Below are 27,233 nucleotides of genomic sequence, written 5' to 3' on the forward strand. Positions count from 1 at the left end.
CATTTATTACAAGCAGATTCAGACTCCCTGCATGGGGGAGGGGAGCACAATAATGGGCTGCCCCTTTAAGCCTTATAATCCAGGGGCATATGTTTGCTATATCTATCCCTGTTGTCACCTGATTGATTCCCTCAATTGTTCTTGCCCAGCAATGGACCTGAACTTTCCCTGTTTCTATGTGTTCTTACTCTGTTCCTATGTTGAACTTTCTCTGTTTCTTTGTGTTCATGCACCTTGTTATTGCAGGCCCTCCCTTGTTTTCCCATGCCTCCAGCTTTGTGTCCAAAAACATTTTATTTCAGCATGGTTGGTTTCTGTTATTAGACTTGCTCAAACTGCCGTGTCTGTCCCTGCCTATGTTCTACCTGCCTTTGTTTCCCGCTGGACCCCTGCCCTATTTGCCTGCTTTTCAAGCTAACTTCTCTCAGAATGAGCCACCCCAAAATGTGCCACTTTGGCATGTGGATTATTTTGAGTTGAAGGCAGTTGTGACTCAGCAGACTCAGGAAAAACTTTTTTCTCCCTTAACTGCAAAAAAGAATTTAGATAGAGAGCCTGCACCCTGAATAAGCTATTACCAGATAACTTTTTATATCAGAAAAGCTTATTTGCATGGCAGGGCAACCATTTGTTGACCAAATATCTGCTCATCTCATTTTCCTATGAATTGTCTGTCTCCCTTTTGAAACCCCAGACCCTAACCCCTTTTCCGCAATTACCTGACTGCCTTGGAATTTCATTTCTTTATGGGCTCTCATGGATGGATATTTAATTTGTTTTTCCTCTGTTAATCTGTGTTGTGTCAGTTTGATTATTAGACCAACCAGAGAACCTAGAAAGAAAGAAGGAAAACATTTTCCACCCCTATACCACAAAAAGTAGATTGGCTATTGCAAGGTCACTTTCCTTTAGGGCAGTGGTTCTCAACCTTTCTAATGCCGCGACCCTTTAATACAGTTCCTCATGTTGTGATGACCCCCAACCATAAAATTATTTTCGTTGCTACTTCATAACTGTAATTTTGCTACTGTTATGAATCGTAATGTAAATATCTGTGTTTTCCAATGGTCTTAGGCGACCCTGCTAGCGGTTCTCAACCACAGGTTGAGAACCGCTGCTGTAAAGCCTAAGACCATAGGAAAACACAGATATTTAAGCAAAAGTGTGGAACATTTATTACAAGCAGATTCGGACTCCCTGCATGGGGGAGGGGAGCTCAATAATGGGCTGCCCCTTTAAGCCTTATAGTCCAGGGGCATATGTTTGCTATATCTATCCCTGTTGTCACCTGATTGATTCCCTCAATTGTTCTTGCCCAGCAATGGACCTGAACTTTCCCTGTTTCTAAACACTGAAAGGAGACCACAAATTTGGGGTGTTCTCTTTGTAAAAATAATTGATGGATTATGTTATATTTGGAGTTTTCTATATTCAGGCATATGTGTGTTAGGGTTGCTGAAGGAGGAATACACCAGGCCAAAAGTGGTAAAGAATTATAAATTTATTTGATCATCTGGAAACCTGATGGGCTGACTCCCAAAATGGTGCCAGTGGGCCAGATTAGGGGGAGTGCGATATATATGTGTCCAGTGGAGGTCAGAGTAACCAGTAGACAGTCCACTGAAAACTGGGTGAGGCAGTTTGCTAGAAACTGAAAGCAGTTTTCATATCTTGTAAAACCTAGAATGAGAGTAATAAGAAAACCTCCGGTAGGGTGAGAGCCCCAGGCTGGGCATGATGGAGTGCAGGGAAAAGGTAGAGACTATGCCTAATAGTCCAGCCGTTTGTTTTTTTTCCCCCTGTAAGCTGAGGGTCTGTCTAACATTTTCTTCCTCAAGCATTTTAAGCACTGAATTCTTTCAGAGCAAAAGGGGTGTCGGGTCTCTTCTATAACGGCTTCCTGCTGAAAGGTGGTAAGGTTTTTCTTCAAAGCCAAAAATCCTTGCTCTCTTTCAGAGGCACGATGAGGTCTGGGCACAAAAGGAGGTTGTGATGGTATCTAGGAGTGGTATTTTCTGAGTACAAGTAGGGCTTGTAACTTGGTGGAGACAAACTGTTTTATAAATTTTAGTATTATTAGGGAAAACGCTAGAGCATCAAGAATTATGACAAATAGTCTGGTGGAAGGAAAGAGACATTAGTCTGGAGGGTTGTGGTCTAGTATACCAAAATGAGGTTTATTCTCTTAAGTTCATTTGTCCTTGGGTATGGTTGGCAAATGGCATAATTGGATTTCTGCTGTCTCTCTCCCTGAGTAGGTTGATTTAAGCTACTTACCCTCTGGCTGGGGAGGAATAGTGCAAATAATTTATTCTTATGTGTCCTTGGTTTAGGGACCATAGGATTTACCAGATGGCTGCGGATTGCTTGGCATCTAGATTTGCTAGATGGCTGCAAATTGCTGTTTATATCCCAGTTTCCCTATTCTGCTTGTCCTGGCTTACTGACCTGTGTCATTTATGTAACTTCCTTTTAAAATTTCTCCTTACAAACCTTCTATAACTTTCACAAACCTTTCTGCAACTGTCACAAACCTTTGATAACTGGAACGGTGAGCTGAGGTGTTTTCCCGGGGTCGTGTCTCCCAATGCCAAAGAATGAGCTCCGCAGACCAGAAGATTTCAGCAAAAGTGTGGAAAATTTATTACAAGCAGATCCAGACTCCCAGCAAGGGTAGGGGGACCCCATAATGGGCTGCACCTTAAAGCCTTGTAGCCCAGGGGTATATATTTGCTACAAGCCTGCTCTATGTCTACCTGTGTCATCACCTGATTGATTCCCTCAATTGTTCTTGCCCATCAACGGACCTGAACTTTCCCTGTTTCTATGTGTTCTTTCTCTGTTCCTGTGCTGAACTTTCTCTATTTCTATGTGTCAGTACACCTTATTGTTGCAGCTCCTCCATTGTTTCCCCATGCCTCCCTCTTTGAGTCCAGAAACATTTTATTATTTCTGCTTGGTTGGTTCCTGTGATTAGGCTGGCTCAAACTGCCGTGTCTGCCCCTGTCCATTTTCCACCTGCCTTTGTTTTCCACTGGACCCCTGCTCCCTTACCCTATCTACCTGCGTTTCAAGTTAATCCTCTCACCTTTTTACAACTTTCATAAATTGAGAGAAGTTAGCTTGAAACGTAGGCAGAAGGGCAGGGGTCCAGTGGGAAACAAAGGCAGGTGGAAAAAGGACAGGACCAGATATGGCAGTTTGAGCCAGCCTGATAACAGAAACCAACCCTGCTGAAAAAAATAAAATGTTTTTGGATACAGAGTGGGAGCATGGGAAACCAAGGGAGGGCCTACAATAAGCAAGGTGTACGTACACATAGAAACAGAGTAAGTTCAGGTCCATTGCTGGGCAAAAACAATGAGGGAATCAATCAGGTGGTGACACAGATAGATATGGAGCAGGCTTGTAGCACATATATACTCCTAGATCGACTTGCTTTGCTGGCAACCCATTCTTTGGGCCCCACCCCTTGCGGGGAGTCTGAATCTGCTTGTAATAAATTTTCCACACTTTTACTTAAATCTTCTGGTCTGTGGAGCTCATTATTCAGCCTCGCAAGACACGACCCCAGGAAAAACACCTCGGCTCACCATTCCGGTTATCAAAATAACTAGCTTTAGAATTCACTTTCTTTTTCTTCAAAATTCATCTCTATGTCCCATGCCTTCTATTACCAAAACCATACAAATTTTCCATTTAATTAGAATTTTTAACTCTTAGAAACCTTAATTTTCCAATGGTAACCAAAAAGTAAACATTTTAAAATTTTATAATGTTATGTCTTTTTCCATGACTATATCTACTGCCTCACTATGATTTATAAGAAAAATCTGGAAAGCCTACAAAAATGTGTTTACCAGTTAGTGGTTATCTAGGAATAATCCTATCAATAAAGAGGGAATATGCTAATTGACCCTAACGCCATCGCAAAAGATGGCGGCGCCACAGCCAATAAGGAGGGAATATGCTAATTGACTGTCCCGCCCTCAAAGATGGCGGTGCCCAAAGCCACAAGATGGTGGCACCAAGTCCCCTCAGCCCTTCCAGTCTCCTCAGCCCCTCAGCCACCCAGGGCCGGCCTGAGGCACAGGCAAGCCTCGGATGGCGGCTGCCCAGCCACCCAGGGCCACCTGAGGCTAAAGTAACCAGGGCCGGCTGAGGCTTGTGCTGCTGGCAGTGGCAGCAGCAGAGGTGTGATGGGGCATCACCTTCCCCTGATTGCCAGGTCACCTCCTGCCCCTGAGGGCTCCCGGGCTGTGAGAGTGGGCAGGCCGGGTTGAGGGACCCCCCTCCAGTGCATGAATTTTCATGCACTAGGCCTCTAGTATAGAAAATAGTTGCTGTTATTTTTGGTGAAGAAAGTCAACTTTGTATAGTTTATTTCAATGTAAATAAAATGTGATTTTTTTAATTGGTTACTGCTTTGATAATAGGGGCTAAATCAGGACTCTCTCTATCCCATTAACATATAAGGATTGACGTGAATGATTAAAGGCACTTTGTAAGATCTTTCTCATTAATCAGCTCTGTAAAGGAAACATCATATACACATTTTATTGTTAAGGGAAAATTTTTAAATTAATTACATAATTGTTAAAAATTAAAATTTAATAAACAAACTATATGACATTGAAATGATTTAATCAAAGTTGAAATGCAAGTGATATACAAATCGTGAATTTTATACTATAATAATTTGGATTTTTCTTTTTTAATTTTAGAGATCGAGGAGCATATGTTTCTTATATACAGCCAGAATTTCTGTTTGAACCAGAAGATTACAAGAAGTGGGTTGAAATGAGAGTAAGTAAATATAATTTCTTGGAACAACTGCTCAGATATTGAATTTACTGCTTTTGGTATTGCTTAAAAGTTTCATTTTAGAATCCTTGAATTTTTATTTATGAAATATCCTAAGGATTATGCCTCTGTGGGTGACATATACTAGATGTATGTGTATATATATATATATATATAGTATTTGTCTAAAAATCTCTGTAGAGCCTTGGCATAAATGATCACATGGTTTTCTTAAATCTATAAATAATTGCTTCTTTTAAGGGTTTTAAAAATGAAGAATGGAATGTGTTTATGTAAATTTTTTCTTAAAATGAATTTTTAGATTATATATCTTCCAAGAAAAATACTGGTTTAACTTCTCCACCACTTGTCACTTCCCTTTTTCAATTTTACAGGAGGATAGGGTGAATTTAAATAAGATATGCATAGTTTTTTTTGAATTATGCAATTCATTTTATGGAAAACTATTGAGAAGGTGTATTGTTCTGAGATGTCTTCAGGCTTTGAGGCAACTCTAGTTGTGGTACTGTTACTATAGTCACCACATGACATTAGTAGTAGAGCCAGGGGCCTTTTCTTTGCCACTCTTCTGAGTCTCTGTGGCTTAATTTAAAGAGTGTGGCTCCTAGGGGTTCTGAATTCAGAATAACTTTGCATTTCATTCTGCTATTTTTGCCCTAGATCTAGACGAGGTGTTTTTCCTGGGGTCGTGTCTTGCTCCACGAAGAATGAGCTCCACTGAATGAATACTAGTAAATCTATGACCTCAATAAAGGGCTATGAGTTCCAGAAAGTTACCTGTGTTGATTGTTTCTATCACGGGTGCAAGGGGAATTAGAAAAGATCTTTTTTTAAAAAAATGTATTTTTATTGATTTCAGAGAGGAAGGGAGAGGCAGAGAGAGAGAGATAGAAACATCAATGATGAGAGATAATCATTGATTGGCTGCCTCCTGCATGCTCTCTACTGTGGATCGAGCCTGCAACCCAGTCATGTGCCCTTGACTGGAATCAAAACTGGGACCCTTCTGTCTGTAGGCTGATGCTCTATCCATTGAGCAAAGCCAGCTAGGGCAAGAGATCTTGATTAATGTATGAAAGGGACATGTAAAGGTTTTATTAAAAGAAAAATATATATGCTCAGTAGTTAAAATTTTGAACTTACATTTGCCTTGCATTTTAATTAATGTTGTGATTTTTTTTTATTTTTTAAAGTCTAAATCCTTGTTAGCATGTTCCTCTTTGCCTAAGGAAAAGCCAGCATGTTCCTCTTTACCTAAGGAAAAGCCAGCATGTTCCTCTTTACCTAAGGAAAAGCCAGAATGTTCCTCTTTACCTAAGGAAAAGCCAGAATGTTCCTCTTTACCTAAGGAAAAGCCAGAATGTTCCTCTTTACCTAAGGAAAAGCCAGCATGTTCCTCTTTACCTAAGGAAAAGCCAGCATGTTCCTCTTTACCTAAGGAAAAGCGATATGTTATTATAGATATGACTGAGTTTGAAGCCTGGAGTCAACGGGCATGGACAGATGTACTCCTTCAGATATACAAGGTATCATTTCTCTTCCTGTTCATTGCTGGGGTTTTGGTTCAATTTACGTAGATAGTGTATTAGTTCAGGTTTAGGCAATATTGCTGTAAAAGATTTAAAATCCTAGTGGCTCAAATATGATATAATTTAATTTGTCTTTCTCATGGAACTGTGGAGAAGTAAGTGGTCTAGAGGCAGTGGGGTGTCTCTTCTATCCTCAGTACTGGGCTTTCATCCTGGGTGAATTTCTCAGAATAAGGAAGAACAGATAAAGGAATAGAAGACAAGTAAATTCCTTTTAAGGATATTTTCTGGAAAATGAATCATTTCCCTTTCACATTCCATTGGGATGAATTTAGTCATGTGATAGCATCTAGCTTTAAGGGAAGGTGAGAAGTATAGTCTCTAAAATTGGTAGCTATAGACATTTTCCAATATTAAAATTAAGGATTAAAAAGTGGATAAAAAATTATGGTCTCCACCCGTAATGCATAATATTCTCTTGTAAAGTTATTGTGAAGACATTCACTAGGAATCATATAACTGTAGGCAAGATCAGGTGTTGATGAGATTCTCCAATTAACTTCACGCTAAGGTGCATGTGTAAGTAAATTAACGTATAATCATGCCTTCACTACTGTATCTTTATTGCTTAAACAGCACTGGTTTCAGTCCTGGAATCATTTCCTAGTGTCCCAAGGAAATATGGCACTATACATTTTGCTCACTAAAACCAATGGAGGCTTCTGTTCTATCCTCACTCATGAATAGGGTGAGCTATAGGACAGGGAGTTAAAACAAAAAAGTTAAGTTAAATAAAAGCATCAGTTAGTCACTCAAAGGAAAGGACAGAATTAAAAGCTAAATAGCATTATATCTCACAAATTGCTTTTTAAATGTGATCTTGTTTAATCTTCACAACCAACAAACCCCATTTTAGAGAAGAGGAAACTAGGGTTTATAGGTATACCTACTTCCTTCCAAGATCTGCTTTTGGCTATATAAAACCATCTGATATAAGAAAAGTTTATTTATTCCTTGCTCTCTGCTGGGGCCCAGGCAGTTCTCTGGCAGTCTAAAACCTTCATGGCAGCCAGTTACCTAGGCCTACCTTCTGGAAAGTTCCTTCTGTTACATATTCCCACTTACTCCTCTTCTTTCCACCTCAACCTGCCCTGTCTTCCTTTCTGGATGTCAAGAGAAGAAATCCTATTTTTTCTTTTTTTTTTTTTTTTTTTTTTATTTTATTTTTTTTTTTTTTTATTTTTTATTTTTTTTTTTTTCAAATTTTTATTAAGGTATTATATGTGTACATATCTTACCATTGCCCCCCCCCCACCCCACTCCCATACATGCCCTCACCCCCCAATGTTTTGCATCCGTTGGTTAGTCTTATATACATGCATATAAGTCCTTCAGTTGATCTCTTATTTCCCCCACCTCTCCCTAACCTTACCACTGTAATTTGACAGTCTGTTTGATGTTTTACTGCCTCTGTAACTATCTTTTTGTTCATCAGTTTATAATGTTTTTCATTATCCCCAAATGAGTGGGATCATGTGGTATTTTTCTTTCATTGACTGACTTATTTCACTTAGCATAATGTTCTCTAATTCCATCCAAGTGCCTACAAATGGTAGTAATTCCTTCTTTTTTACGGCAGCATAGTATTCCATTGTGTAGATGTACCATAGTTTTCTGATCCAGTCATCTGCTGATGGGCACCTAGGCTGTTTCCAAATCTTAGTTATTGTAAATTGTGCTGCTATGAACATAGGGGTGCATATATCCTTTCTGATTGGTGTTTCTGGTTTCTTAGGATATATTCCTAGGAGTGGGATTACTGGGTCAAATGGGAGTTCCATTTTCAGTTTTTTGAGGAAACTCCATACTGTTCTCCACAGTGGCTGCACCAGTCTGCATTCCCACCAGCAGTGCACGAGGGTTCCTTTTTCTCCGCATCCTCGCCAACACTTGTCGTTTGTTGATTTGTTGATGATAGCCATTCTGACAGGTGTGAGATGGTATCGCATTGTTGTTTTGATTTGCATCTCTCGGATAATTAGTGACTTTGAGCATGTTTTCATGTGTCTCTTGGCCTTCCTTCTGTCTTCTTTCGAGAAGATTCTATTTAGGTCCGTTGCCCATTTTTTTATTGGATCCTTTATCTTCCTTTTATTAAGTTGTATAAGCTGCCTGTAGATGTTGGAAATTAAACCTTTATCAGTGATACCATTTGCAAATATGTTCTCCCATACAGTGGGGTTTCTTGTTGTTTTGTTGATGGTTTCTTTTGCTGTGCAAAAGCTTTTTATTTTGATGTAGTCCCATTTGTTTATTTTCTGTTTGGCTTCCATTGCCCTAGGGGCAGTATCACTGAAAAAGTTCTTTTGGCATATGTCTGAGATTTTGCTGCCTGTGGAGTCCTCTAGTATTTTTATGGTCTCCCGTCTTATATTTAAGTCCTGTACCCATTTTGAGTTTATTTTTGTGTATGGTGTAAGTTGGTGATCTAGTTTCATTTTTTTGCATGTATCTGTCCAATTTTCCCAACACCATTTATTAAAGAGACTGTCTTGACTCCATTGTATGCTCATGCCTCCTTTGTCAAATATTAAATGCGCATATTGGTTTGGGTCGATATCTGGATTCTCTATTCTGTTCCATTGATCTATATGTCTGTTCTTGTGCCAGTACCAGGCTGTTTTGAGGACAGTGGCTTTGTAATACAGCTTGAAATCTGGTATTGAGATCCCTCCTACTTTATTCTTCTTCCTCAGGATTGCTGTGGCTATTCAGGGTCTTTTTTTATTCCAGATGAATTTTTGGAGAGTTCTTTCTAGGTCTGTGAAATACGCCGTTGGTATTTTAATGGGGAGTGCATTGAATCTATAGATTGCTTTGGGTAGTATGGACATTTTAATGATGTTGATTCTACCAATCCATGAACATGGTATGTTCTTCCATCTGTTTATATCTTCCTCTATCTCTTTTTTCAGGGTCCTGTAGTTTTCCGCATATAGGTCTTTTACCTCCTTGGTTAGGTTTATTCCTAAGTATCTTAATTTTTTTGGTGCGATGGAAAATGGGATTGCTTTTTTAGTCTCTCTTTCTGTAAGTTCATTGTTGGTGTATAGAAATGCCATAGATTTCTTGGCATTAATTTTGTATCCTGCTACATTGCCGAATTCATTTATTAAGTCTGTTAGTTTTTTGATGGAGTCTTTCGGGTTTTTTATGTACAATATCATGTCATCTGCAAATAAGGACAGCTTTACTTCTTCTTTTCCAATTTGGATGCCTTTTATTTCTTCTTCTTGTCTAATTGCAGTGGCTAATACTTCCAGTACTATGTCAAACAGGAGTGGTGAGAGTGGGCATCCCTGTCTTGTTCCTGTTCTTAGGGGAAATGGTTTTAGTTTTTGCCCATTGAGTATGATGTTAGCTGTGGGTTTATCATATATAGCTTTTATTATGTTGAGGTATGATCCTTCTATTCCCACCTTGTTGAGAGTTTTTATCAAGAAAGGGTGTTGGATTTTGTCAAATGCTTTTTCTGCATCAATTGATATGACTATGTGATTTTTATCTCTCAATTTGTTTATGTGATGTATCACATTTATTGATTTGCGGATATTGAACCATCCTTGCATTCCTGGGATAAATCCTACTTGGTCATGGTGTATGATCTTTCTGATGTACTGCTGGATCCTATTTGCTAGAATTTTATTGAGGATTTTGGCATCTACATTCATGAGGGATATTGGCCTGTAATTCTCCTTCATTGTGTTGTCTTTATCTGGTTTTGGTATGAGGGTGATGCTGGCTTCATAGAAGGAGCTTGGAAGTGTTCCTTCCTCTTGAATTTTTTGGAATAGTCTGAGGAGGATAGGTTTTAGTTCTTCCTTGAATGTTTGGTAGAACTCTCCTGTGAAGCCGTCTGGCCCCGGGCTTTTGTTTGCCGGAAGCTCTTTGATGACTACTTCAATTTCTTCCATAGTTACTGGCATGTTGAGCTGTTTAGATTCTTCCTGATTGAGTTTTGGAAGGTTATATTTTTCTAGGAATCTGTCCATTTCCTCCAGGTTGTCCAGTTTGTTGGAATAGAGTTGTTCGTAGTATTTTTTAACAATCCTTTGTATTTCGGCGGGATCTGTTGTTATTTCACCTCTTTCATTTCTGATCTTGTTTATTTGGGTCCTCTCTCTTTGCTTCTTGGTGAGCCTGGCTAGAGGTTCATCAATCTTGTTTATCCTTTCAAAGAACCAGCTCTTGGTTTTGTTGATCTTTTGTATTGTTTCTTTGATCTCTATGTCGTTTATCTGTGCTCTGATCTTTATTATTTCCTTCCTTCTGCTTACACTGGGCTTTTCTTGTTGCTCTTTTTCTAACTCTTTGAGTTGTTGGGTTAGGTAATTTATTACCCCTGTTTCTTGTTTTTTGCAGTAGGCTTGTAGAGCTATGAACTTCCCTCTCAAGACTGCTTTCGCTGTGTCCCATAGATTTTGGATTGTAGTGTTTTCATTGTCATTTGTTGTCATGATGTTTTTTATTTCTTCTTTGATCTCTCTGGTAACCCAGTCATGGTTTAATAGCATGCTGTTTAGTCTCCATGTGTTTGATTTCTTTGGGTTGTTTTTATTGTAGTTGATTTCCAGTTTTATGCCACTGTGGTCTGAGAAGATGCTTGATATGATTTCTATCTTCTTGAATTTGAAGAGACTTTGCCTATGTCCCAACATATGGTCTATCTTTGAAAATGACCCATGTGCACTTGAGAAGAATGTATATTCTGTGGCTTTGGGGTGAAATGTTCTGAAGATGTCAATTAATTCCATCTGGTCTAGTGAGTCATTTAGGATTGATGTTTCTTTGCTGATGTTTTGTTTAGAGGATTTGTCCAGTGGTGATAGTGGGGTATTAAAGTCTCCTACTATGATTGTATTGCTGTCAATCTCTCCCTTGATATCCTCCAGGAGTTTTTTTATGTATTTGGGTGCTCCTGTATTGGGTGCATATATGTTTACCAGAGTTATTTCTTCTTGTTGGATTGCTCCCTTTAGTATTATGAAATGGCCTTCCTTATCTCTTGTTATGTCCTTCAGTTTGAGATCTAATTTGTCAGAAATAAGTATTGCTACCCCAGCTTTTTTTTCAGTTCCATTTGCCTGGAAAACCTTTTTCCATCCCTTCACCCTCAGTCTGTGTGCGTCTTTTTTTCTGAGGTGGGTTTCTTGTAGACAGCAGATATATGGGTCGTGTTTTCTTATCCAATCCGTTACCCTATGTCTTTTGATTGGGGCATTTAATCCATTTACATTTAAAGTTATTATTGATAGGTACTTATTTGTCGCCATTCCTATTCTTTACCCCTGTGTTATTTCTTCGCTTCCTGTTTCTTTCTTTCTTTTTTTTTTTACAGCAGACCCTTTAGCATTTCTTGCATTGCTGGTTTGGTGGTAATAAATTCCCTTAGTCCTTTTTTGTCTGTGAAGCTCCTGATTTCACCTTCAATTTTGATTGACAGCCTTGCTGGGTACAGTATTCTTGGATTCAGCCCCTTCCTTTGCATGACTTTGTATATTTCATTCCATTCCCTTCTGGCCTGATGAGTTTCTGTTGAGAAATCAGTTGTTAGTCTGATGGGGGTTCCTTTGTATGTAACTTTCTGTCTCTCTCTTGCTGCTTTTAAGATTCTTACTTTGTCGTTGGTGTTTGCCAATTTAATTATAATGTGCCTTGGCGTCGGTCTTTTGGGGTTCATTTTGCTTGGGACTCTGTGAGCTTCTTGGATTTGTGTGGGTTTTTTCTTCCCTATATCTGGGAAATTTTCTGTCATTATTTCTTCAAAGAGGTTTTCTATTCCTTGCTCAGCTTCCTTTCCTTCTGGAACCCCTATTATGCGGATGTTGTTTTGTTTCGTGTTGTCCCAAAGTTCCCTTAGACTCTCCTCCTGCCTTTTAATTTTTTTTTCTAGAAGTTGCTTTTCTTGGGTATTTTTTTCCATCTTGTCTTCTAGCTCACTGATACGGTCCTCTGCTTCTTCTAGTCTACTCTTGATGCTTTCTATTGAGTTCTTTACAGCAGCGATGTCATTTTTCATTTCTTCTTGGTTCTTCTTCATTTCCTCTTGGTTCTTGCTCATATTGTCGAATTTGTCTTCCATTCTTTTCAGCCACCTTATGACCATTTCTCTGAATTCTTTTTCTGGAAGGTTGCTTGCCTCCATTTCATTTACTTCCTTTTCTGGTGATGCCTGTTTTTCTTTCATATGCGGGCTGCTTCTTTGTCTCCCCATGGTCTCTCTTCTCTGGGTGTCTGGTTATGTAGTTCTCTCTCTCCTGGGTTGATTTAAAGGCACAAAATACAGCACTACCAGGTACAACTCACAAGGCACTGAACAGGAATGTATTCACGATATTAATAACCTCCAATAAAGGTGACCACCAGAGAAAGGCAAATTAGGTGATAGGAGAGAAAGAAGAAGAGGAAAAAAGGAAGAAAGAAAGAAAGAAAGAAAGAAAGAAAGGAAGAAAGAAAGAAAGAAAGAAAAAAGGAGTGTGAAAATGAAATTGGGAAAAGGGAAAGTAAAGAGAAAAAGAAAAAAAAAAAAGTAAGAGAGACAAGAAAGTGACTAAGAGAGAAAGGGGAACAGACTATATATATTGGGGATAAAACTCCAATAGAACAATCACTAATCCCAGCAAATGCCAGCAACAAGTGCCTGGGGATTAGTACAAACTACAACACCAACTAATACGGAGTGAGGCAAGGGAAAGCTGAAGCACAAAACAAACAAAAAAATAAACAAAAGAAGAATAAGCAAAACAATCTCACAAAAAAGCATAAAAATTGGGTGTAATCTACATTCAAGCAAACAACAACAAAAGGACAGAGAGAAGAACAAGTTTATGGATAGCTCAGACAGTGAAGGGAGAGGTGTATGTGGACTTGGAGCAGGGGATTGGAGATTAGATATGTAAGTAGGGTGAAATTTTAACAAGGGGTAAACAGAAAGAATAGGGAAAATCTAAAGCAGTAAAAGGGTAAGATAAACAGGACACTGAAAAGGGGGAGGTTAGGAAGAGAGTGATGGCCTAAAGGTAGAGTTGAGATAGAGTAAAACGATGCTAAAGGAAAGATAAAAATAGAATGTAGAACACTAATCCCAAAATAAAATGAAGAGAAAGTAAAATGACACTTAAAAAAATAAAATAAAATAAAATAAAATAGCAGTAGTAATAATACGGATTGAAAATAAAAATGTAATCATTAAAAAGGTAAAATCAAGTGATGAAAAAAGAAAAAAAAAGTTTCTTGATTAAAAGATACAAAAAATGAAAATAAAAAAAAATAAAATAAATAAAAAAATAAAAGGTAAAAATAAAATGTGAAGTAGTGAAGGTCATTCACTTCCTCTGTTTTTCTGTTTGGCACGCCTGTTTCTCAGTCCAGACAGTATTGCAGTTCCCTGCGATCCACTGCTCTTCGGTGTTGTAAGCCAGTCCTGATTTTAAGCAGGCGGTGTGTCTTAATTTCTCATATTCCTTTATTTTTGATTACACAAGAGTCAATTTGTGATTCAGCCCCTGGGTGGCAGTGTTTCTGGATTGACTTCCGGGTCTATCTATGGCCTCTCTAGGCAGTGTTAGAGCCTTCTTTCCCTGTGGCACTCTTTCCCACCGGCCTGTGGGCGTGGTCTGCCTCAGAGCTGACTCTCTGATGTTCACTCCCCGCTCCGATCCCCGGGTGCCAGAAAAACAACCTTCCCCTGCAGTCTCCCAGGGTGTCCCCAACTGGGTGATCCTATGTATTGGGCTTAGTAATCAGAAGCCAGAATTTCAAGAGGAAAAAGCCCAAGTGTGCGCACTCCGTGGCTGCGCGTAAACCCAGGCACCCAGGGAACGCAGGGGCTGCGCATAAGTCTGGACTGCCTGAAATTCTTAGGGTGTCCCTGCACTTCAGATCAAAATGGGTTGCTTTTTAGAGTGCCCTTCTCTTAGCAGCTCTGAGGACCCCTTTCCACAGTCACAGATCACGCCAGCCCCTACAGCCACGGATTTTTCTAGGCACAGACTTCCCTGGTCCTCCAGCTCCCGCGAAACGCGCGTTCCTCTCTCCCGCTGGGACCAGAGACCTCACCTTATCTCAGGCGAAATCTGACCTTTCCGTGGTGGAGTGTAGAGCTCCTCTGAACCCGTGTGCTTGCGCCAGTTGGGGAGCGTTGTTCTGGGGCTCGCAGCTGTTCCTGGGGTGCCGCAGTTGTGGATTCTCAGGCTTCAGATAAGCTCCACTTTCCGGATCAAGATGGCGCAGACTCCGCGTCCAAGCCCGCAGCTCCGGGAGGGGACCCAGCCGCAGTGGGTGCTGCCAGGTCAGGGGAACCCCGTTCAGCAGTCCCCCGCCTCCTTCTGGAATTCAGCTGTCTCCCAACCAGCCAACAAACACTCCTTGTGCGACCCTCAGCTGTTCTTTCTTTCTGCTCCGGGACAAGGCTCAGAACACGTCTGTCTATTCCGCCGCCATTATTCCCTCCCACCTATTTTTTCTTGATTAATTCTGAGAAGAATGTATTAAGATGTTTGTGACTCTCAGCCAAACTTATAATTGGGAAAAGACATTTTCTTCTTTTATTAACTCCAGTCTGCATGATCTGTCATTTTGCCCAGTGATAAAGAGGAGCAACTCCAAAACAGAAGATTAGCACATGCTCTAATTTAGGGACAAACTAGTCCTAATCTTGCTTTATGGACTTGATTCACACACTTATTATTTATTCATTTATGCAGCATTCATATATATGCTTAGTTCATTTAATCTGTCATCCCCATCTATGAATCTATGCATTTAGAAACCAAATTTCACTTGTAAACTTAATAGTGTGTCACCTACATAGTAGATGCTCAGCAAATATTTGTTTAATGAATTTATTCAACCACTATTATGTTTCAGGCTCTATGGGGATAAGAGTAAACTTGATATATTCTATATCCTCAATAATTTTGTGTCTTGGAATATATTAGCAAGTAAGTATATATGATTACAAGGAAGCATGACAAATGCTATGACAAGGCAAGCCCAAATAACTAAGGATGAGTGCCCATAGAGAGGATCCTGACTTTCCTGGTTCGGGGAAAGTTTCCAGGAAGAAGATCAATTTAAACTGAGTCCTGAGAAATGTGCCCTAGCTGGTTGCTCATTGGTTAGAGCACCGGCCTATGGACTGAAGGGTCTCAAGTTCAATTCCAGTCAAGGACATGTACCTCGGTTGCAGGCTTGATTCCCAGCCCCCAGTAGGGGTGTGTGCAGGAGGCAACCAATTGATGTGTCTCTGTCAGGAGGCAATCAATTGATGTGTCTCTGTCTCTCCCCCTCCCTTCCACTCTCTAAAAAAAGAGAAACCAATGGAAAAATGTCCTTGGGTGAGGATTAACAATAAATAAATAGGTAGGTAGGTAAGTAGATAGATAAATACATACATACATACATACATACATACATAAATAAATAAAATAAAATAAAATAAACTGAGTCCTGAGAAATGATAGGTGTTTGCCAGGCAAGGTGGGGCATAGTTGAGAAAGAGAGTATGGTTTGTGTGAAGGAGGCAGTAGATGAGTTTGACTGGAGGAAAGTGATGGGGGTGGGCGGGCAGCAGATAGCATTTTTCAAGACAAGGAAAATTCAATGTGGAAATGCCTGAGGTTAGATGGAACATTTTGAGGAATAAACACAGTATTTGGGGCAGGGGGCGGAGGGTGGGGGTGGGGAAGAGCAGTGGACTGTGATCCCAGACAAAAATTGGATGACTTCATAAGCCAAACTAAGGGATCTGGACTTCATAGACTTTAGCACGAGATCAGTACAGAGGTATTGAAGGGTTGTAAACATAAGCTTGACATAATCAGGTTTGCATTTTACAGAAATCACTGTGGTACATTATAGAAACTGTTTGGGAATGCATTTTAATGTGTGGTGCTAGGAATGTTGGTGGTAGTAGGAAAGATGAGGAATGGACAGCATTCATAAATAATAGGAGTAGAACTCAGGCTTGGTGAATGACTTGATCTTGGCAGGGGAGAGGGTAAAAGAGACAGAGAGGTAAAAGAAGATAGTGGGTTTCTTGTTGGGTGACTGAGTAAAATTTGATCCCAGTCACTGAAATAGAATACAAGGGATAATAGCATTTTTATTGGGGGCAGAAGGTGGAACTGAGTAAGAGAATTATTTTTAGTTTTGCTATAATACAGTGCCTGATATGATTACTGGTGGGTATATCCTTGAGTCAGGAAAGGGACCTGGGTGGCAACACACATTTGGAATTCTTTACTGATGCCATGATAAAGTCATAGGAGTGGATAAGATTGCCCAGTTAGATGATCTACAGAGCTGTGACTTCATGTATTGTGGCTAAAGTGTGGGTAGCTCTAGGTGCTCCATTAAATCAGAAATGGATTGGCAATTTCACTTGAAAAAGCAAGCAATGTTGAAATGAATTCACAAATTAGAAATAAAAGATTATGATTTTCACACAAATCCCTTTGGGTTCTTATTGTTGAATTCTCAGAGGTCATGCATGCAATCCAAGACTGCCTTTGTCAGTTCTTCTTGGCTAATTCTTTAGATAACAGAATATAGCTTGTCTCATTCAATTTAATTTTGTGTCATTAGGTTATTTTTGCTTGTTAAATTTGCATGATTAATTGTTGCTCTTTCCTTGCATTATATTCCCAATTCACAAAAATGTTCACAAAAATGGCTAAAAAGTGGGTCATTGAAGCATGAGTGGTGAAAGACAGTAACAGAAACACTCAAACTCAGAATGCTATTCTAAGTGTAAATTATGAATAGGGATCTTATGTGGATATAAAGGATGAATCTGTATATACTGAAAGAAGTGAATGTGATGTTTTTACAGAAGAATCCGGAAAAGAAAAAGATGATAAGAAATAAATATCTGAATAATTTTAATTAACTGTTTATTCATTTGTTCCCAGTATTCTGTCTATCATAAAGTTTTGTTTGTTTGTTTTTAGAACAGTGTCACAATTCTGTCAAATATTTTGAAATTTTTAAACAAAGAGCAGTGATCTTTCTGGTTAATTAAACACATTTTTCCTGAACCACTTCAGTTCTTTCTATAATAAAATTGGAGTATTTGTTGCTAAAGGTCAGCGAGACATCAGTTCTAACTACGCATTATTCAGAATTGCATGCCCATTGTAGAAAACAAACAAAAATGGTACAAGGCATCATATTTCTGAGGAATATTTAAAAGCAATAACATGATTGGAGTGAAGCAGAATTGGCGAAATTCTTTAATTAAATGGCTTTGCAGTATGTCCCATAATGTCAGTGACATCAGTGTGGAAACACAATTATTCTCACAGATTATAACAAATATTGCATGTTTTGATTGGATATAACCATGCATAGGGAACATATGAATAACTCTTTGCATGTGTGTGATAAATCTGAACAAAGTATATTATGACATTTTATTATCTTTATTAGTGGTGGTCTATGTGGTTTCCTAATGCACATTTAGTGGTTTTTAGGGAATAAAATAGGGAGAAAAAATCTATAGAGTGAAAAAATCACATAGGTCAGAAACCCAATATTGAACAAACCAAATATTTAAATAGGAAAAGGAAGAAAATCCTACAAATGAGCTTCAAATAGGCAAAAAGATCACAGTGACATTTTATATTATGAACAAGGAGGAAAGAGAGCCTTTGAGGAACGACATGGTTAACAGTATTGGGTGAAATTGAGAGGTTGCTTGATATGATAATGATGAGTCAGGGAAGGTCACTAGGTGGGCCTTGGTTTAATGAGCTAAAGGAATGAAAGAAAGTGGTGACCTGTAATGCAACTGGTGACCTCTTGGTTCCTGGAAGGATGCCTAGTGAGCATGTTTTGATATTGCTGAAAAAGAACTGGTCAGGAGGGAGAAGTTAAAGATCGAAAAGGTAAAAAAGACAACTGATGCAATACTATTCCTAAGAAGATGAGAAGGCCTGGCATCTAGTACAAGAGAAGGGATAAGGGATTGCTCAGCCATTACAGCTAGAGAGAAGGAAGAAAAGTGAGTGCAGATGCAAAAGCTATTGGATATGTGGTAGGACACTGCAGTGTTCTCATTAAGATATCATCACTTTGCTCTTTGAAGTTCTGAGAAAAACTATCATATAGGCTGAAAAGGAGGGAGGGTTGGTAAAGATGGTTAAGAAGCCAGGAGCCACCTTAGCCGGTTTGGCTCAGTGGATAGAGCGTCAGCCCACGGACTGAAGGGTCATGGGTTCATTTCCTTGGTTGCCCCGGTTGGGGTGCATGTGGGAGGCAACCAGTCCATTTGTCTCTCACATTGATGTTTCTCTCTCTCTCTCTGTCACCACCCCTCCCTTCTACTCTCTCTAAAAATCAATGGAAAAAAAAATATCCTCAGGTGAGGATTAACAAAAGAAAAAAAGAGAAGCCAGGAGCCATGAATAGTGGGAGTGAGAAGACAAGGGAAAACAGAATTCTGGGCCTGCAAACTTCATCTTTAAATTAGAGGCCCAGTGTGCGATTGAAATAGCAGAGGCACCCTGCCTCACACCACTCTAAGGAGGTGTCCCGCCTGCTGCCTCCTCGCATGGTCACCCTCACGCGCCTTGCTGCGCACACAGCCTCCTGCTGATCAATCCTTACGGCATGACAGCACGATGACCATTAGCATATTAGCTCTTTATTGTATAGGATTAGGAACAAGTACCTCTCAGGTTTCCTGGAAACCCTGGCAATGATCCCCGTGGATGATATGTGCAGTGCTTTAGGACTATGATCAGATTTTTGTTGCTGTTGTTTTAAACATTTTTATATTTTTCAATTACAGCTTACATTCAATATCATTTTGTATTAGTTTCAGGGGTGTCACATAGTTGTTAGACAACCTATACTTTACAAAGTGTTCTCCTTGATATTTCTAGTACCCACCTGGCACCATACATAGTATTATATTATTGACTATATTTCCTATGCTGTACTTTATATCCCCATGAATATTGTGTAACTACCAATATGTTCTTCTCAATCCCTTCACCTTTTTTACCCAATCCCCCAATCCCCTCCCCTCTGACAGCCATCAGTCTGCTCTCTGTATCTATGAATCTTTTGTTTGTTCTCTTATTTTATTCTTTAGATTCCACATATAAAGGATATCATATGGTATTTGTCTTTCTCTGACTGACTTATTTCACTTAGCTTAATACCCTCTAGATACATACTAGTAAATGCTGTTGCAAATGGTAAGTGAAAGGTGAACATGGTGATATGCAGGCAGGCTAAATAGCTATCTCAGACATTGATTAAAGAAAATAGAATTTATTTAAGGAAAGGGATCGGGGAGATGAGATATTCAAAGGGAAGGACTGCACAGCACCGAGTTAAGGGGACATTGGGTCAATGATGGCAGCCAAAATATACTTGGGACAGTGAAACAAGGAAGGGTATAGAAGAAGCAACAGGAAAACCTAGGCTGGGCTGCTCTGTTCACTGAGAAGGCAGAGAAAAGGGGGCCTTGGAGACAGGTTCAGGCGGTAAGCCCAAGACAAGCTTCCACTGCCCATTGCTCCCCTGGTTGCAAGTCTCATGGGGTCCCTTAGAGGTTGGGGGATACTTGCCAGTGGCGTAATGGCATGGGCATGCTCCTTGGAGGGCAAATACACACTGGGTCCTTTGTCCTGAGCATATTTATCTTTCTTGCAGGTGGAAATATTCAGGGAGGTCTTAAGGGAGAACTCCCAGGGGAGGGTCCAATAGAATATTCATCAGCTTTCCAGGTGTGCTCTTTCAGGGTCATGGTCTCCACTGATTGGTTAGTGCCAGGGCAGGGGTTCATTAGTCAATGTAGCTGGTTCTGAGGCAGCTACATCACTTGTCTAGTTTTGCTGAATTTCTGGGCCTGGAGCTGGAATATAACTGAGGCCTAGATGTTATCTTTAAGGAGGAAAAGGTCAGGGGGTCTAAACCACATGACCAGTGATATTCTACAGGAGGAGTGGTTACCCTGGGGGCCAGGTTCTTGTTTTCCCAGTTTTGCCCCTCGCTAGGCATCTGGGGCTTTCTGCCCTAGTGAGTTTCTATAGCTGGCCCATCATCCTTGCTCTGGGAGGTCTAACATTCTGGGGGTCTGTCTAACAGTAAGTTTCATTCTTCTTTATGGCTGAGAAGTATTTTATTGTATTTATGTACCACAGCTTTTTTATCTACTTGTCTATGATGGGCATTCAGATTGATGTTATATCTTTTACTACCAGAAAACTCCCCTGTGGCCTTAGCCTCTTCCTGGAGCTTTCTCTCCACCTCCTGTCTTAACTGAAGCTTGTATCTGCACCCCAAAATCAGTTTTTTTGTGGTTCTCTTTAATAGGAGCTGTTGAAGAATATGTGTGAATGTTTCTTTTCAGTTTTTCTGTCTTTCTCTTTTTTTTTCTTTTCTATAATTCTTACCCTGTGGTATTAAATTAGATTCTCTTTACAAAAAATTGGTGGTGTTGATAATATTTAGACATAAATGACTGTAAGAAGTTTTGTTATGGAGATAAACATTTATGGTATATTTGAACAATGTTTATTAGTTATATCCTTCCACTTAATCTGATCAATGGAAATGTAAGCTTCTAAAAATTAAATCTAGTCTGAGTTTTGCTGATTACTACTTAAATTAATTATGCTTTCTATGCCAATTGGGAAAATACACTGAGTGGTCAGATTATTATGATCTCTGAACGCATAATAATCTGGCCACTCAGTGTATATCCTATATAATAGAAGGCTAATATGCAAATTGTCCCCTCGACCAGGAGTTCTACCAGCAGGCAGGCCGGCCAACTGCTCATGCACAAATTCATGCACCAGGCCTCTAATATATATATATATATATATATATATATATATATATATATATATATATATATACACACACACACACACACACACACACACACACACACTGAGTGGCCAGATTATTATGCATTCAGAGACCATAATAATCTGGCCACTCAGTGTAGATTAAAATAACCCATAACTTAAAAAATCTGTCATTGAAAATGAATAAGCCAAATATAATAGCAAAATTAATATGGAACTGGTAGTGCATATAATAATGATTGGATAACACTCACTATATGTAGTTATATACTGTGATATTATGATTTATAATGATAAATATATATTTGGTGTTCATTCTCATTTCTGGCACAGAGCTTTTTTTTAAAATATATTTTTATTGATTTCAGAGAGGAAGGGAGAGGGAGAGATAGAAACATCAGTGATGAGAATCATTGATTGGCTGCCTCCTTAATGCCCCCTACTGGGCTTGAGCCCCCAACCCAGGCATGTGCCCTTGACCAGAATTGAACCCACGACCCTTCAGTTCACAGGCCAAAGCTCTATCCACTGAACAAACTGGCTGGGGCCTTGCACAGAGCTTCTTAAACCTTTTGGAATTTCTAAGTGGTAAGAGCGAAAAAAGGTGTCTTTTGTTATGTTAATTAGGTGACTTTTTGAAAGGACCTTAGTATAGGGGCTGATTATCAGAGGAATCAACCATGTGATTAGAGGGTTAGAACTTTGTTTTATCCCCAGACCTGGAATGGCAGAGGGCTAATGGAAACCAACAAGAGGTCATCAGAACTTCTGATTTATAGCTAGTTGGTCAAAAGTATAAGTAACAAGCTGAACTTGAGACTGGTGTCTGAAATTAGTTGCCAAGGAGGGGGTCGTTGGAACCTCCAATGGATAGTCGGTGGGTTAGAGAGCATACTGACAACCTGGGCTTTTGATTGGCATCTGAAATTGTAGACTTGTATGACTGAACCTTCAACCTGTGGAATCTGATACCATCTCTGGGTATATAGTGTCAGAATTGAGTTAAATTGTTGGAGGTTCTGCTGGTGTTTGATAATTGGTTGTCTGGGGATGGGGATTCTACCCTCCACCTTCCACATACACACTGGAAAATTGGTGTCCAGAATCCTTAGATAATAAGCCGCTTCTTGTAAATTACATAGCATGGTACCTTAGATGCTATAAAGGCAAAAAGTTGGGAATTTAAAATGGGGCATTAGAGGTTATCTTAACTATTCTTTCACTCTTGAGTGAATGTAGCTAAGTAGAAAATACTGATGGCCTTTATTTTTCTATCTGTCATTCTTTTATCTACTCTTCAGATTTTTATTTTGCCATTCAGGTCTAGTATAAGTTATTTTTTTCTCTCCTTTATTCAATTTTAGGTTCTGGTATTATCCCATATTGTACCACATTCCACAGATGACTTGCCTCCCATAAATATGCGGAAGTCACCAAAAGTCAATCCTTGTTTTGTAGAAAGCAACGTATATTCTGATTCTGAAAGAATTCTGCTTAGTTGGTTGAACACAAATTATGAGAATGCCCGACATATTGTATGGAAAAACTGTCAAAAAGGTAAGAATTTTTTTTCTTTAAATAAATCATTATAAGTTGTAGTCTGACAGTGTAGAAGGAGCTGCAGAATTGGTCTCAAAACTCATAGATTTTATACTTGACTGCAGCATTTGTGCTCTGTTCTGCAAAAATAGTATTCCTTAACATCTTCAAGATCACTTTCCTTACATGTAAAATAGAAATAATAAAAGATGCTTCTCCAATTTATTTTGAAGAATAATTGATAAAAATTATGTATAGATGCTCCAGATATGAAAGATAGCCTTAATGTAATTGATGAAATTTTCAGCTCTATAGAGTATTAAATATAGGTGACACTACTCAAACGTTGTATATAATTAGTTGAGATCAAGTGAAAATTGACTAGACAATAACTTACATTTTGTTGTGACAGTCACGTTGGGAATCATTAAGTACAATTAATGCTTCATGAATTTAGGAGGAAGGGTAGGTCATATTAATTATACATAGGGTGGGGCAAAAGTAAATTTATAGTTGTGAGTACTCAAAACACAGAGTTTCTTCTTGTATTGCAGGTATTATTTTCTATATGAACAACTGTAAATCTACTCTTGCCCCACTCCATATACTGAGAAAAGAGTTGTGTTTATAGACAGACCTGTACCAGTGTTCAGGCAGACTCTTCCATTAGGAGGAATGAAGCTCTATTAAGTTTCTACCCCAAGAGCATTAAACTCTTTGAAAAAGATTCAATTTGTTAGTATAACAGTGAATTTTTTTTTATTTATCACTAGAGGCCCGGGGGGTGGGGGGGGGGGCGGGCGCGTCCCTCAGCTCGGCCTGCCCCCTCTCACAGTCCAGGAGCCCTCAGGGGCGGGAGGCAACCCAGTGATCAGGGGAAGGCGACACCCCCATCACACCTCTGCTGCTGCCACTGCCAGCAGTGCAAGCCTTGGCCAGCCCTGGTTACCTGAGCCTTGAGCGGCCCTGGGTGGCTGGGCAGCCACCATCCGAGGCTTGCCTGCACCTTGGGCCAGCCCTGGGCAGCTGGGCAGCCGCCATCCGAGGCTTGCCTGGGCCTTGGGCCTGCCTGGGGGCAGGCCCAGACTTGCTGTGCGTCTGCCGCCCCAGCGGGGCTGAGGGGACTGGGCGCTGCCATCTTGTGGCTGTGGGCACTGCCATCGTTGAGGTGTGGCAGTCAATTAGCATATTCCCTTCTTATTGGCTGTGGGCGCCACCATCTTTGAGGGCAGGGCAGTCAATTAGCATATTCCTCCTTATTGGCTGTGAGCACTGCCATCTTTGAGGATGGGGAAGTCAATGAGCATATTCCCTCCTTATTGGCTGTGGGCACCGCCATCTTTGAGGTTGGGACAGTCAATTAGCATATTCCCTCCTTATTGGCTGTGGGCACTGTCATCTTTGCAACTGCATGAGGGTCAATTAGCATATTCCCTTTTTATTACATAGGATAAGCATTGATTGATTGAGGAGGACAGTATTCATGTTGGTTGTTTCTTTCACTTCAATTCAGCACCCCTGTTCCAAACAGGTACAACCCGGCTATATTGAGAATGGATTGTGTTTTAACACACAATAATTAAGTTTATATTTTATACTGAACCCTTGGAGTTTAATCTAAACTTTAGAAGTAAGAAAAGGTTAAGAGTATGATTTAAAATGAGACTTTGAATTACAGTTGCTCTGAACTTAAAACCATTAGTGAAGCAAACATGTGACATCAAGTTTGAAAGAGATATATTGATATATTGTTATTAGAGAACAGTAAGTATAGAATATTGTATTATCTTCTAATTAAGGTGCTGATAACATCAAACAGTTTGACTTCAAACTATAATTTAATAAGATTCATATCTTATAAAATGTATTTGGCTCATTAAAAACTATAAAAAACAGGATGCATCATCTACTGCTGAACACTTGGGCTATTTCCTTGGCATATTCCAAGTAAATAATGCTACAATGATCATAGGGGTGCATATATGCCTTTGAATCAGTGTTTCAGGTTCCTAAGGACATATTCCCAGAATATCACTGGGTCAGGTCATAAGGCAGTGCCATTTTTAAATTTTTGAGGAGTCTCCGTACTGTTTTTCATAGTAGCTGCACCAATTTACAATCTTACAAACACTACACATATGAAGGATTCCCTTTTCTCCACATCCTCACCAGCACTAATTATTTGTTGACTTTTTGATGATAATCATTCTGAGGTGTTATCACATTGTGGTTTTGAGTTACAGTTTCTTGATGATTAATGATGTTGAGTATCCTTTCATATGTCTATTGGCCATTTGTATATCTTCTTTGGAGAAGTATCTATTCAGGTCCTTTGTACATTTTTAAATTGGATTGTTTGGTTTGCTTGATGTTGAGTTGTATGAGTTCCTTATATGTTTTAGATATTATCGTGTTATTGGATATATCATTTGTGAATATCTTCTCCCATTCAGTAGGTTGTTTTTTTCATTTTGCCGATGGTTTCCTTTGCTGTGCAGAAACTTTTTAGTTTTTTGTAGTTCAATTTGTTTATTTGTTTTCTCCTGGCCAAGGAGACATATTGAAGAAAATATTGCTAAGACTGGTGTCAAAGTGTTTACTGACTGTTTTCATCTGGGAATTTTATAGTTTCATGTGTTATGTTTAAGTTTTTAATTCATTTGCAGTTTATTGTCCATGGTATAAAAAAGTAGTTCAGTTTGATTTTTATGAATGTATCTGTCCAGTTTTCCCAGCACTATTCATTGAAGAAACTGTCATTTCCCCACTGTTTATTCTTGCCTCCTTTGTTGATTATTAATTGACCACATAAACAAAGCTTTATTTCTGGATTCTATTCTGTTCCATTGATCTATGTGTCTGTTTTTGTGCCTGTATCATACTGTTTTGATTATTGTTGCCTTATAGTATAGTTTGAAATCAGGCAGCATGATACCTCCACTTTTGTCCTTTATTCTCAAGATTACTGTGGCTTTTTGGGGGCTTTTGTGGTTCCATATAAAATTTAGGGTTTTGTTCTAGTTCTGAGAAGAATGCCATTGGAATTTTGATAGAGAATGCATTGAATTGTATATTGCTTTGGGTAGTATTGACATTTTAATTAGTCCTTCTAATCAATAAACATGGTATATTCTTCTATTTATTTGTATCCTCTTCAATTTCTTTCTTCAGTGTCACAAAAAAGGGCTTTCATTAGTGCTTTAAAGTTGTTCACAGAATTTATTTGTTCACCAACTACATTTCCCAAAAAATCCCCCCTTTAAACAATAATTCCTTTGAAAAAATAATGGCTGAGAATTTCCCCCAATTAATGTCAGACATCAAACCACAGATCCAGGAAGTAGAGAATACCAAGTAGGAAAAAATGTCAGAAAAACTTTATACCTAGGCATATTACATTCAAACTACAGAAAATCTAAGATAAAGAAAAAAATATTTAAAAAAGAAGCCAAAGGGAAGCAAAAAACACCCACCTTATCTACAGAGGAGCAAAGATAACTATTACTAGTATATCCAACTTCTCAGCAAACCTGGAATGAGGAGGAGAGTGGAGTGAAATACACAAACACCTGGTATTCTATACCCTGTGAAATTATCTTTCAATGGTGAATGATACAATATTGCAGAGAATAGACAGGGGGCCTTGCTTTCATGTTTTCTGGATAAACAGATCAGTTGGCAGCCTGCGGTGTCATCTCTGTGGACAGCCTGTTTTGATTACCCTAATGGGGCAACAAATAAGAATTTTTTAGTTGTTTATGGATTTCCGAGAAACTTTTGAGAGTTTAACAGTGAAGTCAGCAAAATGGGTTGTTTCCATATTACATATCTGTTGAGGCTTTTTATCAGCACCTCCACCTCAGTTAGGACAGGTCTGATACATTTCTCTCATTACAATGTCTTTTCAATGATGGAACTATGAAGGATGTGACAAATGAGGGAGCCTTGATAGACGAAAGCATGTTGGAGAGTATCAAGTAGTAAAGCTGGTATCAGTTGGCTTAGAGGTCCAGCCACAGGGGACTTTGAATTAGTGTTTTAGTACTTTATTCTGTTGCCCTTGGAGAGTCATAAGAGATGGCTGAGCTGGTGACTGCTATGATAAAATGGGCATTTGGTCTGTCAGCAGCACGTGCATAAATTGAAGTGCAGAGAGGTTACATGTTTTTGATCAGCATACTTGAATTTAGCCCTCAGAGCAGACTGAGGTATCTTAGCGCTGGACTTCCTATGAATTAGCCCAAGGATATGTATGTGGTGCCAGGCAGTCACAGTTTGATAAAGTTACAATTCCTAAATATAGATGGTTGCTGGGAGCCACAGGTAAAAAAAAAAAAACAACAACCCACTCATTCTTTGTTTGAAAAAACAAAACAAAACACATAACAGGTGGGGGTTTATTTGTAAATGTGGAAGTCAAAAAGGAATTTTCTTATGATAAGTGGACAGCTGT

At 39.2% G+C, this 27,233-nt stretch overlaps 1 protein-coding gene across 1 annotated transcript in view; it reads left to right on the plus strand.

Annotated features, from left to right (window-relative positions):
* CFAP47 (cilia and flagella associated protein 47) overlaps positions 1-27,233 on the plus strand; it is a gene marked incomplete at both ends in the record, with an annotated part of 517,322 nt that overhangs the window by 210,124 nt on the left and 279,965 nt on the right. Inside the window, 3 exons of the mRNA XM_080652339.1 lie at positions 4,725-4,806; positions 6,018-6,350; positions 22,606-22,798. Coding sequence (XP_080508465.1) covers positions 4,725-4,806; positions 6,018-6,350; positions 22,606-22,798 — 608 coding nt within the window. The remainder of the gene's footprint in view (positions 1-4,724; positions 4,807-6,017; positions 6,351-22,605; positions 22,799-27,233) is intronic.

The sequence above is a fragment of the Plecotus auritus genome (assembly GCF_963455305.1).
Source record: "Plecotus auritus genome assembly, chromosome: X".
NCBI classification, from domain to species: Eukaryota; Metazoa; Chordata; class Mammalia; order Chiroptera; family Vespertilionidae; genus Plecotus; species Plecotus auritus.